At 42.1% G+C, this 15,677-nt stretch overlaps 1 protein-coding gene across 1 annotated transcript; it reads left to right on the forward strand.

Annotated features, from left to right (window-relative positions):
* Window positions 1-2,577: 2,577 nt before the first annotated feature.
* Window positions 2,578-13,761, forward strand: LMO2 (LIM domain only 2). Its single transcript, XM_028728293.2, has 3 exons — window positions 2,578-2,918; window positions 9,713-9,928; window positions 12,685-13,761. Exons 1-3 carry the CDS (start codon window positions 2,878-2,880, stop codon window positions 12,902-12,904), a joined length of 477 nt encoding a protein of 158 aa, XP_028584126.1. The 5' UTR covers window positions 2,578-2,877; the 3' UTR covers window positions 12,905-13,761.
* Window positions 13,762-15,677: the final 1,916 nt, after the last annotated feature.

Below are 15,677 nucleotides of genomic sequence, written 5' to 3' on the forward strand. Positions count from 1 at the left end.
ACTGTAATCTATTATATTCTCAGGTTGAACAATCCTTAAACCCCAGTCCATGCTGCTGTCCTAAGCTCTTGTTCCTCCTATTTAGGACAGACTTTAGGCATAGAGATATGCATATGCAGTGGTACCTCAGGTTAAGTACTTAATTCGTTCCGGAGGTCCATTCTTAACCTGAAACTGTTCTTAACCTGAAGCACCACTTTAGCTAATGGGGCCTCCCACTGCCGCTGCCACTACGTCGCCAGAGCACGATTTCTGTTCTCATCCTGAAGCAAAGTTCTTCACCTGAGGTACTATTTCTGGGTTAGTGGAGTCTGTAACCTGAAGCATATGTAACCTGAAGCGTATGTAACCCGAGGTACCACGATACTTGAGATGGCTCACATGCATTTTTTGAAACATTTCCCACTAAGTGGATATTCTTTAATCACATGGTGTAGTGTATGAATCGCACCTTGTGCATGTTTTGAAAGTGAAGATGAATGCACATTAAGGGTACTAGAAAACTGGCAATAGTGGATGCCTATTGAGGAGCATGGAAATCAGCCCTGAGTGCTCACTGGAAGGACAGATTATGAAGCTGAGGCTCCAGTACTTTGGCCACCTCATGAGAAGAGAAGACTCCCTGGAGAAGACACTGATGCTGGGAAAGATGGAGGGCACAAGGAGAAGGGGGCGACAGAGGACGAGATGGTTGCATAGTGTTTTTGAGGTTACTAGCATGAGTTTGACCAAACTGCGGGAGGTAGTGGAGGACAGAGGCCTGGTGTGCTCTGGTCCATGGGGTCACAAAGAGTCGGACACGACTAAACGACTAAACAACAACATTGAGGAGCATACCTCTCCACCACAGGCTTGCAGCTGATTTTCAACAGTTATGCAAATGTTTTGTTCTTGTAGTGGAGAAGGTACTATGAATGGTTATCTGGCACAATCATGCAATCAGAGACCAGCAGACTCTATATTTACATGAAATGGATGGTAGCTAGTTTGACCGTATTCACTCCTTCATTCCTGAGTACCCACAAATGTCTGCAATTAATGGGGAAGAACTTCCAGACTTCCAGAAAGTGAAGGCTCCAGGAGCACCATTACCTAAACACCAGCTGTTTCCTAATGATCTGCTGGTCGAAGCAAACAAAGAGGCACTAGGGCCAGACCCAATGCCCAGTGAAGCCCACAAGAGAGCTTTGTACATCTGGAGCCACTGGCCTTTAGAGGAGGTCCTGCCATTATTCCCCAGTACTTTGAATGGAAGCTCAAGGGGCTGAATGTAGTTAAGCAATTGTAAATGGACGTCTTTATTTTTTGTGGGGGGTTTTGTGTAGGGAATAAATAAATATCAGGAGATTGTCTGGTATTTTTTCACTAACAACTTTTGGTCTTTTTTCTTCACTTATATTGGAATCACCAGAGCAGACAGCCTCATCTGGTTGACAGGCATTCTTCCAACATGGTGCTGTGACTGTACTTTTACAGTGAAGCTTAATTTTATAAACAAGGCAGATCATTTCACTGTGTGAGTGAATCATCTTGCCTGAAGAGGGGTTGTTGAGAGAGGCTGGAAAAGATTATGATAGAGCTGTTTCCATTACTTGCTCCTAGGTGTTTGCTCATTCCTTTATCCACGTCCTTTTGAAGGTATATCTATGTGAACTTGGAGATAGGTAGATAGATGATAGGCAGAAACACTGCTTCCTATTCTAGCATTGAATGCAGTGAATTTGCCAAGTGGTCATCCATGTTCAAGCTGTAGGATCGTGCACATGCCTTAATGATCAGCAAAACTCAATATGCTTCATGAGATCTGAAGTCGGAAGATAATTCTTCTTCTTCAGTTTTATGTGTCCTCCCACGGACACACTTTTGACCTCAGGCAGTGCTGTGGTTAATGAAATACTGGGCACTTAAACCTGAACCTAACCTATTAGGCAACTTTCAATTAGCTTGATTTGCTAGCAAATGGTTGCATGGTTCAATTAAAAAGACACCAGCACACTCCTTTTTTTAAGCAGAGTCCCAGCCTCCCCCCCCCCCCGTGTGTGTGTGTGTGTGTGTGTGTGTGTGTGTGAGAGAGAGAGAGAGAGAGAGAGAGAGAGAGAGAGAGAGAGAGACTGGCCCTTTAAGGAGCCAACTCAGTCGTGAGAGATGCTGCTGTTCGGGCTTGCTTGAATCCCCAGGAGCCCAGTTAAGAAATAGACAGCTGTCTCTTTAAGTGTCATTTCCTTCTATTGTATTTGAATCGTGAGCAGGAAAGAGGATGTGAAACCAGAGAGGACAGACCGCGGAGCCAGCTTCAATAATAATAGTAGTAGTAGCAGTAGTGGGGTAATAATAGCAGCAACTTCGACTATAATGGGGATGGTGCTGTTGGTGGAGATGCTGGCAGCTGCCTCTGCGGAGCAGGAGCCCCTCTCTCGAGCGCGCCCGGAGCTGCCCAGGCAGCAAACCTAAGGCAAGCAGCAGAGGAGACTCCGGGATCCAACGCAGCAGCAGTGACAGCTCGGGAGACGGCGGCGCGGAGCAATCGGCGGCAGCAGCAGCAGCTCCAGCCTCTCTCTGCCCCGGTCGCTCGCAGGAGGAGCGTCGGCGCAGCCAGGATGGGAGGTTAGATCCTAAGGGTTAGCTAGGCGCGCTCGCTTGCAGGAGAGGCATCGTCGCAGGAGCAGCATCCAGCACGCACCAGCCCACCTCTCTCTCTCTCTCTCTCTGGTGCTACAGGAGGAAATCCTGCGAATGTCCTTGGGGAGCGGGAGGGGGGCGGAGGTGCCACTCTGCCGCGGGTAGCGAGCAGGCATTCAGGAGCAGGCAGCCTTTGTGGGGGCAGATCTCGGCGCAGACCAACCCACCGGCGAACTACAAAGGACCCCGGAGCTGCCAATGTCCTCGGCCATCGAAAGGAAAAGCCTCGAGCCCTCCGAGTAAGTGACCTCCTCTCCCTGTCCCCCCCACCACCCCCCAAGTCCCCTCCAGCTTCGCATCTCCAGAGCTAGGGCCAACTTTGCCTTGGAATGGAGACGGATTCTGGGCAATCCGTGGGGCTGGATTGTTGTGGGGGGGAGAGAGAATAATGACTATTATTATTATTATTATTATTATTATGAGCGCTGGCTTAAGAGAAAGTGCCATTTGGAGAGAGACAGAAATAAATACGATGGGGGCTGCACCTTCCTTTCTCCAGGTTACTAGGTGTGTTTCAGGGACCCCGCTCTCCCCATCCCGATCCAGTCCCTGTACCGCGATCACGTTGTGAATACGGATGGACTGTGCAGCAAGGACCAGGCAAGATCTCATTAAGCTCGCATTAAGCCAACCAGCCTTGCTACTCGCAGGGATGGTAACTGAAACCCAGAGCCACAGGCAAGTTCCCCATTTTGAGTTGGAGGCCAATTACCAGAGCCACCAGATTTCCTATCCAGCTCCTGCTGAGGGCGGGAGTGGGGAGGGGAGAAAGGAGCGGGCATTTAGGGTCGCAAACGCCTTTGCATCAGGTCCTTCAGATTAGGTGATGCTGATGAAAGTGGCTTCAGAGGGATAGGGGCCGGGAGACTCCCGTTTTACAAAAGCCCAAGTTTGCCTGCAGTGCCTCTCTTTCTTCTTTTCTTCCCTGCCCGGCTACACACTGGCTGATTAGACTAGAAAGGTCAAGGTTGTTATCAGATGCGTGTGTGCTGGCGCTCAACTTCCACATTTTCATAATGCAAGCCACCAGTTTGAAACTTGGAACAAAATGTCCAGCAAGAGAGTTTCTGTGCATGAGCCACAAGCGAGATCAGAAGAGGGGGGAGTGGTTGCTGTCACTCACAACCCCAGCCGTAGCTGTTAAAGAAGTAAAAATAAATAAATGTTTAAGTTAGTATAGAATTTGGATTTCCTGGTAGACCTCTTACCATGATGATCTTGCTGTACTCTCAAACAAATGCAGATATACATAATTGCAGAGATGATTAATTTGCTGTATCACTAGCACTGCCATTGAACTGGGCTTTTAAAGTTTACGCACTTACCTGTCCCATTGAACTTGGTGGGACTTACTTCTGAGTAAACAGATGTAGGATTCAAGCTATATGCCTCTATTTAGGGTGGTCATATTTTATTTGTCAAGACCACAGTAGCTTTGTGGTATTCTAGCAAGAAAATCTTATTTTAACTTTTAATGTCCCTACTTAATTAAATATATGTGTATATTTATTTCATCTGTCAGTTGTTCTCATGAGGTATTAAGAAAAAAACCAGGATGTGATTCTGTGCTTCTGTACAGGCTTAAGGCTGCAATTCTAAGCCTTCTTATCATGTACCAAGCACCCTTGAATTCAATAGGGGTGTCTTTTGAATAGACATGGTTAGAATTGTACTGTAAGTACCACCAAAATACTGTAAAATGAATCCACATGCAGAAAACAGTGCATAGGTTTTCGATCAGAGTTGGAAAGCCTTGCAGATCAGTCTGTCTCTCCTTTCCGAAAAATAGGTTATATTAATTTCAGTTGAATTTACTCTTATATTAAGTGTGGTAAGAACCAGTTGCTGGCCTCATCCACTTCAGATACTTTTACAGAGACTTATATATCATATGTACCGACTGAAACATTGTGCATATGTTACAGTTGCTCCATTCCCTATTTCCCCCTGCTATGTTAAAGCTTCTTATTCATATTTTAGGCTGCAGTCCTATATATCCATTTACTTAAGAGTAATCCTCTGAAAACTCAGTGGAACTTAATTTTTAGTAGACATGTATAGGATTGTGCCGTTAATCTTTCAAAACTGCCAGCAAAGGGGGGGGGGGCTTGAGATTCAACTAACACCTATTTTCAGTGTATTGTTACGGCATACAGCATTCCAGAACATAAAGTTTATTATGAACATTTCCTCCTCCCACTATTGTAAAAGTCCCTCATTGTTTTGGGATAAAAGGACATGAAACTGGTCTTAAAGAACCATTCCAAACTGCACAACAGCTGTGCAAACCAAAACCTTCCTGTACCTGTTTATGCAGACTTGTAGGATATCTTGGAGATAGTTTCTGGGTATTGGTTCAGGAACTCCCACACCTCTTTTCTCAATCCTATGCAATTTTAAATATATGGTTGCTTTCATGACAAGTCATGACAAGTCATGAACAACAACGAAAAAACTCTGTTCTTTCTGACAGAAATTGCTACTGTCTTCACTGACAGCATTCTCCATAAAAGACTAGTGTGCTAAAACATCATTTAAAATAGATTTGTGTGCAGAAATAGCAGCTGTGAACAGTGAAATAATTCAGTAGCACACTCACACGGCTATATAGGTATGGAATCAGGAGGTGTTTCTTCATAACGGCAAATCAAGAATTAGTATGAAATGCCTTGAGAACTTGATCATCTTTCAAGCTTTACATAGACAAGATTCAGCCGTATTTATTTTTCAGATAAATGCGACTTGAGGAAGTTTTACTTCTTTGAATAGCGTTTTTGAGGGAGTTGAATCATTTTTCATTATGTTAAATTCTTCTTTCTTGTGAGATTGCTTTTGAGAGCTTAGCAAGATACAGTCACACAGCTTACTTATTCCTTGAGTGTAACATTTAAGTCCTCTCGCGGCCTTAGAATTTAGCTGTTATTATTGTGAGCATTTGGGAATCTATTGTACCAGTTGGTAAACAGGGATTAAAGAAAAATCAGGAGCAGGATGGGTGAGAGACAGCCTTCTCGTCACACAGATTTGGTTGAGAAAGGAGGAAATGCCTGCCTTCAACTGAGAGAATATGGCTACCCAGACTACCTCAGAGGAGTAGAGCCTCAACTGGAAGTCAGCATCTGACTGTGATCTGGATGGGAAAGTGCCCACTTCTAATTTTTTTAAAGTTGAATATGAGGCTGCCAAATTAGATGGCTGCTGGTGGGCTAAGATTTCGTTGAAGACTGGGGCAGTGGAGAGAAGGCTTTTACCTCAGGATTTTACCCAAACTGGATCCAGTCTGGGGTTATGGAGTTGCTGGTGGGAGGTATATGGTAGCAGGAATGGGAACACCTTGGACTTGCCAAGGCCTGCACTGCAGTTATCTCTTGTTGGCAACACTGCGTCACATAACTTTTAAGTGAGAAGTTCCACTGGGCCTTTTTACAGACTTAAAGTGGTCTGCACTTAGAAAGACCTATAAGGCCAACGTTGCATCTACTTTGACTAGAATGTACATTTGAATTTAGTTCCAAACACTTATCCTGCATTATAATCATTCATATGTAGTATAAGTGGTGTCTGTGAGAGAGAGAGACTCAAACGAACTTATTTAGCATAAAAACTGTCCTGGGCAAAAAGACAAAAGGACGCCGTGAATGTTGTTAATGGTTTGAGCAAGAGGCATAATGTAAGCCAGTAAATCACGTGATTAACTTTGAAAATGTGAGGGTTTTATTTTTCCTCCGTGGCAATGTTTATGAGCTTAAGGTTAAACATGTGCTAAAATATCTTGCTGTGAGTTGCTGACTAGGCAGGCTGCTGGCGTTTTGCTGGGAATAATTCTCAACAGCAATTGCAAAATGGGATATCCAGGGAACAAAGAAGCTTTCAGGGAGATAGTACATTCACATTAAGAAATGTCTTTCCCCCTCTCTCTTATTTTATCCAGTCATTATTTTACCTTGTCCCTGCCCCCGCCCCTAGCCCCAAATAATATTTTTCCCTGGAGTGAAAAGTGCATTACTTCTTGAGAATACCATGCTACAGTGAATAATTTGGAGCTGAATCTTCCCATATGTATATGGTGCTACTCTTGTTAGCGGTTTTTGAAAAAACAAAACAAAAGATGACTATTATTAACAATCAGGACCTGCTGATTCCAACTATCAGTAAGCATTCTATGCCCATTGTTTGGGAAGGTGGTTCCTACAGCCCTAAGTGGTTTTTTTTCTTGAAGATGCTTTGACTTCTGCAAAGGTTTTCCTGAGGCTGCTGATACCTTCCCCTGATGCATGCATGGTGCCATTTTGATGGCATAAGGACCAAGGCTCAAAGAGTTTTCTATTTATTCTTTCCTATAAACTAAAGTTAGTACAGGACTGAATAACTCAAAAAAAAAACCCACCCCTATTTCAGTCCACAGACAAATGCATATGGGGGAAAGCCTTGAAGATACTTCTGCCCATTGCACCTTTTTAAATATTACAGCTGGACAGTGGACTCTTTTGATGAGCTTATTGGAAGGCATTGCTATAAGGCAATCAGGTGGGCAAAGCTAATTGTGGGGGCCATTAACACAAAACCATCTCCCACGCTGCGGTCAGGTTCAGGGTGCAGGTATAACATTTGAAAAGCGCTCTCATTATGTAGGCAGGGGAAAAGATAAATGTCCTTGCTTTAAATTAGCCTTTCCAACCTGGTGCACTCCAATTTTTTTAGGCTACAGTGACTTTTAAGGAGGTCTTGGGTCTCAATAACAGAGTGGCTCTATCTTGGAATCAGGAACTATTAAGAGTTACTGATATGTATGGACTCCCTTTGGGCATTTAGAAGGAGGGCCTACAGCAAAATGTTGAAGTATGTCATTGGCCCTAATTGAGGTGTTGTGGTTCAGTGTCCCAGCCAGCTAGTGAAATTATCTTCCAGGATGCCATAAGGTGGAAAAGTAGGGCATTCCATAACTCTGTTTTCTTTTGGAATTTGCACTCATCATTCTGTGGTGACTGAGCATGCTCATTCCTTGCTGGGCATTTTTTAAGGGAATGCCCCATAGATTTTTTTTTAAATTAAATTATGCAAACCTCTGTTTTCCTAAGCACACAAATATCTTATTTCTCTCCATTTTGGCCCCACTCCTGTCAACACTCAATACCTATGGGTTCCTATTGGAGGAAGTAGTTAATAACATTCAGTATTCTGAAGCATGGGGCTATATTCATTTTCTAGCCTTCTCATCTTCATTCGCACATAATATCAACCTCAATGGCTGTCCTAGGGAGGAAGGGTGTAGTATAAATTCAATAAGTAAATAACGAAATAAATATCAGAGAAAACCTACTGGGGGAAACCCTGTAGTTATCAGGACATGTCCTTGAAAACTCCCCATATCATTTGATGACATGCAGTGCAATTCTGCACATGCTTACTCAGAAATTAGTCCCGGTATGTTCAGTGGGATTATTCCCAGGTAAGTGTGCAAAGGATTGCAGCCATGGTCCTGGCTCAGCAGTAGATCTGCTAAATGAACACAGGCAAGGCAACGTACCTCACACTGGTTAAGCTGTGAAATGGGTATAAAAGTTACCAGTCTCACACAGTTGTTGTAAGTTGTTTCTCTATCTCGATGGCTTCCATGATTATTCTCTTGTGGTGATGTTCCATGTTAGAGAGCAATTTGGAATCTGCAAAACAGGACACGAAAGATAGAGAAACACCCTCACAACATGAACAAGCGTGACGACACATCCTGCTTGCCAGACATCTGGAAATTAGCCCTCCCCACAAAAACTGACACCAGATCCAGAGGCACACAGAACGCCATCACCAATCAATCAACCACACCAGACCCAAACCCAGACCCTCTCCACAGATAAATTACAGACACCATCCAGTAGCCAAACCATGGTGGCACCTCCGGATGCTGCACCCCCCTGCAATCCCTACACAGATCTGGCTGGCACAGGCCACAAAACCACAGCTCGCCCCTATACACGAAGCCAAGCCAGAGCACAACTAAATGCAGTACAGCCATCTTCTCAGAAAAACTCTTCACAAAGTTCAAGAGGTCAAGACACAAAGGCTTTAGCAACTAATCCACACCTAATGACCCACCTAAGTGGTACTCAGGATATCACTCAAGAAATCACTCAAGATATCCCTCAAGCAATCAAGGAACAAAAGAAGAAAAGGCACACTAGCCTGGGAACTTCCTCTCTGCCCAGAACATTGGAGGCTATACACCACACCTCCTCAACAGTATTTATAGGAACTCAAACACTGAGATCCTGCTCTGTTCCAGTAACAAGAAGCCGAAAGCACCAGCCTGAAGATGACGAGTGAGACCTCGTCGAAACGTCGCCTAGACACCCCAACTTTTACACGGGAAGACACCCGAGGACACCAAAACCTGCATATATATATATATATATATATATTCATTCCAAGATTTTTCACTGAAATAGGCTAGAATTTACATTAGTATAAATGATATAAATTGAGCTTTCCCTCCATACATTTGCTAGCTATGAGTAAAGGCAAGAGGTTATGCAGGTCACCAAGTCCATTTACCACTGGGGATCTTACATTATGCAATGCGAGGCTTCTGCAAGCATTTCCTACTTTTCCACATTTACCTTTCATTCCTAAGGAACAGAAACTTTATTTTAAAGAGATGAAACTGAGATTCTCAAGATTTTAAACCCTGTACGCAAAACCCTAACCAAACAATAACATATGTTAGGAGACTGTATTCTATAGGGGTTGAGTTGTAGGGTTTATTGCTGGGATGAAATTGTGTCTCTTTTACTGTACATTTCTTATTATGAATTGCATTTATGTAATTGTTTTACTTTTTGTATTGTATGGATATTATGTCATGTTTGAATATAACATCCATATAATACTGTGTGGTCTTTTGATGAAGGGTAGTACTGGTATATAAAATTAAAATTAATTTAAATTAACAAGGGGAGAAAAATCAGACTGAAGATTTTCTATTAGACTATGAGTTTGGCTGGATTAGTGTATTCTAAAGGCTGTCTCTTTCCACCAGGGAGCCAGTGGATGAGGTGCTCCAAATCCCCCCTTCCCTGTTAACATGTGGAGGTTGCCAGCAGAACATTGGGGACCGTTACTTCCTGAAAGCCATCGACCAGTACTGGCATGAAGACTGCCTTAGCTGTGACTTATGCGGGTGCAGACTTGGAGAAGTGGGAAGGCGGCTATATTATAAACTGGGCAGGAAACTGTGCCGAAGAGACTATCTCAGGTATACCAGCCACCATAACATAACCCACCCTCCCTCCCTCCCTCCCTTCCTTCCTTCCTTCCTTCCTTCCTTCCTTCCTTCTTTCCTTCCTTCCTTCCTTTTAAAAATGAAGGTAGGTCTACGCTCAAAACTCTAGTGCAAGAACTGGGCTCAGTCTGCACAGAAGAGGTATAAGATACAGTCGTTGGAAACTGACTAGTCTCAAAGCCAAGTCTGGATAAGCTCCTTGTCAGTTAAAATGAGGAGGCTGGGAGAACTTCAGGCTGCACAGGGTAGGGCTCACAAGAACCTTCTCCACGAATTGCTGTCCAGTCTTATGCAAGGCTCCACTTTGTAGGATGACTACTGATATTTGAGACACAGTATGGCATGGTAAGGGGAAGGGAGGAAGAACTATGCCTACGCCACAGGTAGGCACGTTACCATTCCAAAGGTTTGAAATCAGGCACTTAAACATGTGCTTTTCCTGAATTGGGTGTAACCTTGGGCTGTAAAGAGATGTAAAACTAGTGTTCATAACTAAGGATGGGGGAGAAAGTCAGTTGCATTCATATTTAAAGCCAAATTTATCAAATTCCACACTTTCCGGAACAATATGAGAATTCAAGCACAGCCAATCTTTAAAATTCACACTTCTCCAAATTTTGTGATGCAGTTATTTAACCAAAAAATGTGTGCAAAAATGCATACATTAGGGGGAAATGTGCAAAAAAAATGAATATTTAACTGAAAATATAACTGAAAAACATATGTGTGTGTATGTGTGTGCGCACTATATGAGGAGAAATTGCTTGCAAAAATGTGTGCATACAAAATATGTTTATTAGGAAGAAAATTACTCTAAAATGCCGAATAATTTACATGAAGATTTTTTTGTAATTAAAAAAAGTCACAAATTGCTGCAGAAATGTGGAAAATTGGAATTAAGATTAAGAAAAATCAGGAACTAAGAGAATTGGAATCGATGGATCCTTCCATCACTATTCATAAGACACTATGTACACACAGTTAATTTTTCTTAGGATCCTGTCTGAATTTTCTACTTTTAAAAATAGCATCAACAATCCCCCCCCCCCCGTTAGTTGTGAATAAAAGAATAACTATGTTCTTCTACAAATCAAGGATCTTGATTGTTTGCCATCTCTTTTGTACTTCATATGTGTGATTCCATGAAGCCATGACGGGGGAGAGAAACACTTTACTTATAGCTGGATGTATTTAGCATCCTCAAAAATTCACAGGGCTGTGTGTGTCAGTGGGCAATGGGGAGGAATAAAGTGCTAACCTACCCAATTATCCCACTTCAGAGCTTTTTCTAGTAGCAGTTGTGCTTGAGTAGGACTGCATTTGCGTAAAGTAATAATATGCAGTAAATCACCAGTGTACGTGCAACATCCTGAAAAGAATTCAGCCCTATTTCCACTAGCTGAATATTTTCTCACTGTAATGGCAGAAAATATGGGCTGTTAAATTAATGCATTTTCTGTGCCTTGTAATTGGATGTGTTCCGTCTTTTCACAGCATAATGTGTTAATTATCTGTGTCTACTAATGAAGAATTTCATAGACACAGGCCGTTAAATTGGCTTTGGCATTTCCCACATCTGTAATTCAAATGTAAAAGCTGACATTGCCTGGAACGTGTGTGTGTGTGTGTGTGTGTGTGTGTGTGTGTGTGTTTTAAAACAGTCCCTCTTCCTCTTTTTAATCCACTATCACAAGTGATTCATTCCAAGGTGGTTCTTTAGTGCCACCTTAAAAAAAACAAAAAAAAACCACCATATGTAGCAATTGTTACAGTGACTAGGAAGCAATGAACAGTGACATCTCCTGGAAGGCCAGGGAAATGGCGACAGTTTCCTAGGGAATTGTATTCCAAAAATCAAGCAGTCTGCTTTTTGTATGATGAGCACAGCATTGGAAACTGACAAGCCCTTTCTGAAATGGGTGCGATTGCAAAAAACATTGCAAATTTATATTGGCCTCTGATATTCAGTACAATATATCATCATCTACTGGAATATTAAACTAGATTTTTGCAAACTCAGCAGGCGGTAGCCTAAATTAATTAATTATCTGGAAGCACATGCTATCAATATGTATCATGCACATTACACTGATAAACCTTTGAAAACATAGCACCATAATGGTAGTCTCTATGGGGGTGTCTTCGTGAGGCTGCAATATGCTAAAACAGGTTTAGTCATCATGGTGCCTTCCATAAATTGTTGGGTTACAACTGCCATTATCTCTTGACCATGGGCCATGCTGGCCAGTTCTGATGCAATTGGTCATCCAACATTATCGGGAGGGTAACATGTTACCTATGCCTGTGCTAAAATAAAGGATCCTATAAAACTTTTGGATTTGCACTAGAATTTCTAGCAGTTCACAGAATCTGCTGTAATTCATGTTTATTAAAATGGTTCTATGAACTTCAACATGCTTTTATTAGAACCTACAAATGCATCTTGATTGCTTACAAATCCATATTACGACAAAGCCAATATTTCAATCAACAGACTGGGAGAAAATACTAACTGGCAATCATCATGAGAGCATTAGAATCCTCATTCACCTTTTCCATTACCCTTTCTCCCTTCACAAATTTCTGGGTGTCCTTCTACACAAATCTATTTTGCCTTCACAAAACGCAGCCAAATGAGCAAGCAACATTCCTTGTACTTTACGCAGTTAGAAATACATTTGATAATCTGACTCCTGAAGGTTCTTGAATTTCTTTCCCCCTCTCTAAAGGCTTTTCGGCCAAGATGGCCTCTGTGCCTCCTGTGACAAGCGGATCCGGGCCTATGAGATGACGATGCGAGTAAAAGACAAAGTGTACCACCTGGAATGCTTCAAGTGCGCCGCTTGCCAGAAACACTTTTGTGTCGGTGACAGATACCTTCTCATCAACTCAGACATAGTCTGTGAGCAGGACATCTATGAGTGGACTAAGATCAATGGGATGATATAGCTCACTTGTGCCTCGTGGTCTCCAAATCCATCTCATGGGTGACACAAATACCTAGCTGTGGTGAGGAGATTATCACTCACAACATCTATGTGCTTTGTCTAAGGAAAGGGGGGAATACAACAGAATATACAGGCACCTCATCATGTACAATTGCAGATTGGGGACTGGAACAGTAGCAGGCAGGTGGATTTCTGTTAGCAGTCATGCTTTGGTGATAAAACTGACATTCTCTGAAGTGATGGTGGAAGCTGGGGAAACAATATAAAATAACAATGGGTTATCTTGACTGGAAATATAGTAGTGACATGTAAACCGATATTATGGCTTCGACACTTGCAGACTAGGTTGTGCAACAAAATGGGTTTGGGGTATTTTCTTCCTTTCTGTTTACGCTATTGAGACCATGTTCCCAACATTAATGCAAGATGGGAGAATGTCAGGAGGAGGGGAGGGGAGCGAGGAAAATGGAACTCCCATTCTTTTAAGTTCTGGAAGTGGAAAGAATGCTTCTTTTTGCATGGAAACCAGTTTTTCCCATTTGAGAATGAAAAGTACAACCTTTGGCTGCAATGCTGCATCAGATGCACCCTATTTTATACGTTTAAGTACTTGTGAGGTCAGTGGGACTTAATGGCATGTGACTAATGCCAGACTGCAGTCTTCAGTGCTAAGCAATCATTTCAAGAATTTAGGATAGGCCTTTCGCTGCCATTGAGTGTGAGAAATATCACCACTCATTTCTATACAAATGTTAATTGAAAAAAATTGTCCAGCTATTTTATTAACTTAGGCAATATTAATAATTTGTTGTGTGTAGTAAGATCCTGCAGATTTAATTAAAAAAATGACTGGTTTGATATCTGTCCTTATTTTTTATTTCATTACACTAGTGGCTTTTCCAGCCAATCAGATTTTAGTGCAACAAACACACAACCAACCAACCAACCGTTACTAATTTCTTTTGTTGCAGGGATGCTGAACCACTGAATTTGCAATGTTTTGCACATGTTGGTTTTATTGTTTTTATCTTCTGTAAGCCACCCTGAGAAATGCAAGTGTGCTGGAAGGGTATGACATAAATCTAACCATCACCATAGAAAATGCTATTTCCCCCCACAGACAGTACATCTGTTGCTTTTGTGACTGCCACATATAAGCAGTGTGATGGTATGAGTGTCAATCAAGTGATATGAATGGTAACGAGTGGGCTATTGAATATTACCTGTGATATGATTGGTAATGAGTGGCATAAATTCTCTCTCCTCCGTATTTGTGCTGCTTGAAATTGTTTGTTGGTTTGTAATAGGTTTCAAAAAGATTTCTAAAATGAGGCAGTCAGTGGAATTACTCCTGCCAATTTGAGGATGAAACCAGGGAGAGTTTGAAAGATGATCCTCTCCGCATGCACAGTAACACACTGTTGTTTCAATAACCCTTTCAATGCAACCCGATACAGTGGTACCTTGGGTTAAGTACTTAATTCGTTCCGGAGGTCCCTTCTTAACCTGAAACTGTTCTTAACCTGAAGCACCACTTTAGCTAATGGGGCCTCCTGCGGCCGCTGCACCGCCGGAGCATGATTTCTGTTCTCATCCTGAAGCAAAGTTCTTAACCTGAAGCACTATTTCTGGGTTAGCGGAGTCTGTAACCTGAAGCGTATGTAACCTGAAGCGTATGTAACCTGAGGTAACACTGTACATGCTTACTTGGAAGTAAAACTGGCTATGTTTGGTAAGGCTTACTCCGTAAGTATGTTTAGGATTTTAGCCTAAATTTTTATTTTATATTATTTGAGTTCTTTAAAGATTGAGTGTTATTTCCTTCAACACTGTTCACTTCTCCTCAAAGGGTTTAATAATGCTATAGCTATCCCCTCTCATTCATTGCATGTAGAGTGTATACTGTATTTTACTGATTTCTTTATATGGGAACTTAAGGGAGTACACACAGTTCAGGCATCCATTCACTGATTATCTGGAGATGCTTTAAGGAAACTGGGTACAATCCTGCCAGCATTTATTTGCAAAGAAAGAGAACCATCTACTTGAGCTGCAAAACTCACAGATTAATCAAACACAAGGTTGGAAAGTTTATTTACAATGGGTTTTGTTCACGTGCAGCACAACCATATATATATATTATATGGAATTGTTATAATCCATATACCAGAACCTTCACATAATCCTGCCCAAGAACCAAAGCCTTCCACTGATATCCCTACCATAAAGTGACAATGCTCAAAGGGGCATTTTCTGTTTGTGGCCCCTTTACCTCTGGAATGTTCTACCTCAGTAGACCCAAATATGACCTTCACAGCTTCTATTTAAGAGAGCAGTTAAAACTTTTGGTTTTAACTAAACTTTAGAGCCCCCCCTAATTTTAGGGGGTGGCATGAGTTCTACAATTGTTAGTGGATGCTGCTCTGTGTCTTTAGTGATGAAGAGCAGGCTATAAATGATTTAAAATAAACCCAGTGTAGCAAGCAGAAGTCTGATGGGTTTTGAGAAAATGCTTGTGATAAGAAGCCGCTGAGCAGCCAAGTGAAATTTTGGCACAGCTGTTTGAGCTGTAGTAACTGCCTCCCCTCCTCAGGATTGGATAGGAGTCCCTCAGACAGGACTTCCATATTAATCTCTGTTATACTTCAACCTAATACAGATAATCTATAATTAACACATATTACGTACATAGTGCCTACAATGGACAAAAACATTATGCACAACTGCAAAATCTGCTGTTTTCTAAAAGTAGTTCTGGCTGTCCATGAAGGCTT

This window comes from Podarcis muralis, chromosome 1 (assembly GCF_964188315.1).
Source record: "Podarcis muralis chromosome 1, rPodMur119.hap1.1, whole genome shotgun sequence".
Taxonomy (NCBI): domain Eukaryota; kingdom Metazoa; phylum Chordata; class Lepidosauria; order Squamata; family Lacertidae; genus Podarcis; species Podarcis muralis.